Here is a 1,633-nt window from a genome sequence, read left to right as displayed (position 1 = left end):
TATGGTATGTCCATATAGATTCATCCTTGTTAAAAAATGTTTCACTCTACTGAGTGATGTTGATAACACACAAGGCGAAGCGTGTGTGGGAGTAGGGAATATATGGGAAATCTCTGTATCTCCCTCTGAATTTTGTTATAAATCTAAAACTGCTCTAAAAAATATGATTATTGAAGAATGCAGGTGTTAAAAAAGGAATTCTCTATCTCTGTCCATTTCTCTCTCTGATCTTACTACCCCTCTTATAACCTATTTTCCCAACATCTCTAAGTAGCTCAGAAACTAAAAAGGAGGTAGAAAAATATATTTCACCCTGAATTCTCCACATTATTGGAGGAAAGAAACATCACAGGTAAATATTGTTCTTACCATATCTCAGTGAGAATAAAGCTTAAATGTACTAGGAAAATGCATGCTTCAGATGAAAGGAGAGTCTATTAATTTATATTTTACTTCCCTTTAGCAAAATCAAAACTATGAGATGGGACAACATATCAAGTCCTTCTGAATTTATCCTACTGGGGCTCTCCTCTAGGCCTGAGGACCAGAAGCCTCTATTTGTCCTCTTTGTTACTATCTACCTGGTCACTCTGATGGGAAACCTGATCATTATCCTGGCCATCTATTCAGATATTCACTTACAGACCCCCATGTACTTCTTTCTGAAAAGCCTGTCCTTTGTTGATATTTGCTACACAACAGTTATTATTCCAAAGATGCTGATGAACTTCTTATCAGAGGCAAAGACCATCCTCTACAGTGAGTGCATGACCCAGACATACTTCTGCCTCTCCTTTGGTAATGTAGATAGTTATGTCCTAGGGGCCATGGCCATTGACTGCTACGTGGCCATATGCAAACCCTTTCATTACATCACCATCATGAGCTATAAATGTTGTGTCCTTCTACTGATAATCTCCCTCACCATCCCATTTCTTCATTCACTCCTTCATGTCCACTTGCTGAATCAACTCACCTTCTGTGCCTCCAACATTATCCATCACTTCTTCTGTGAACTCAAGGCAATGCTGAAGTTGTCCTGCTCATCTACGTATGTCAATGAGATAGTGATAAAGACAGAAGGACTGTCTGTGGTCATGGCCCCCTTCATGTGCATCATTATCTCTTATCTGAGGATTCTCACCACTGTTCTGAAGATCCCTTCAGCTGCTGGGAAGTACAAGGCCTTCTCTACCTGTGGCTCCCACCTCACCGTGGTGAGCCTGTTTTATGGGAGCATCAGCTACGTCTATCTCCAACCTCTGAACAGCTACACCATCAAGGATCGGATAGCAACAGTTATCTACACTATGTTAACTTCCATGTTGAACCCTTTCATCTACAGTCTGAGAAACAAAGATTTGAAACAGGGCTTGGGGAAACTGATAGGTAGGATAAAGTCACAATGACATGGGTTTTATGCTAAGTCTTGGGCAATTCTGCAGATTCACCATTGCCTGATTGTAAGTTCTTGGTGTTTGTGATCAACTGAGAAATTTTAGTAAAGGTGCTTCATGAATGATGGGAAAATATTAACTGAATATAATGTTTCCCCTGACATTTCCTACATTGAACCCAATGATATCCATCATTGTTGTTGTTTAGTTGCGAAGTCATGTCTGACTCTTTAGAT

At 39.9% G+C, this 1,633-nt stretch overlaps 1 protein-coding gene across 1 annotated transcript; it reads left to right on the top strand.

Annotated features, from left to right (window-relative positions):
- The first annotated feature begins 476 nt into the window (after positions 1–476).
- LOC101112207 (olfactory receptor 1L1-like) lies at positions 477–1,409 on the top strand. The gene has a single exon (XM_015094072.3). The coding sequence runs from the start codon at positions 477–479 to the stop codon at positions 1,407–1,409; it is 933 nt and encodes a 310-aa protein (XP_014949558.3).
- The last annotated feature ends 224 nt before the right edge of the window (positions 1,410–1,633 follow it).

The sequence above is a fragment of the Ovis aries genome, chromosome 3 (genome assembly GCF_016772045.2).
Source record: "Ovis aries strain OAR_USU_Benz2616 breed Rambouillet chromosome 3, ARS-UI_Ramb_v3.0, whole genome shotgun sequence".
NCBI lineage: Eukaryota > Metazoa > Chordata > Mammalia > Artiodactyla > Bovidae > Ovis > Ovis aries.
Note: the sequence above shows the minus strand (reverse complement) of the source record. Positions and strands in the feature narration are given on the sequence as shown.

Coding starts and splice junctions, on each gene's coding strand:
- LOC101112207 (XM_015094072.3), top strand. CDS start 477: ATGAGATGGGACAACATATCAAGTCCTTCTGAATTTATCCTACTGGGG.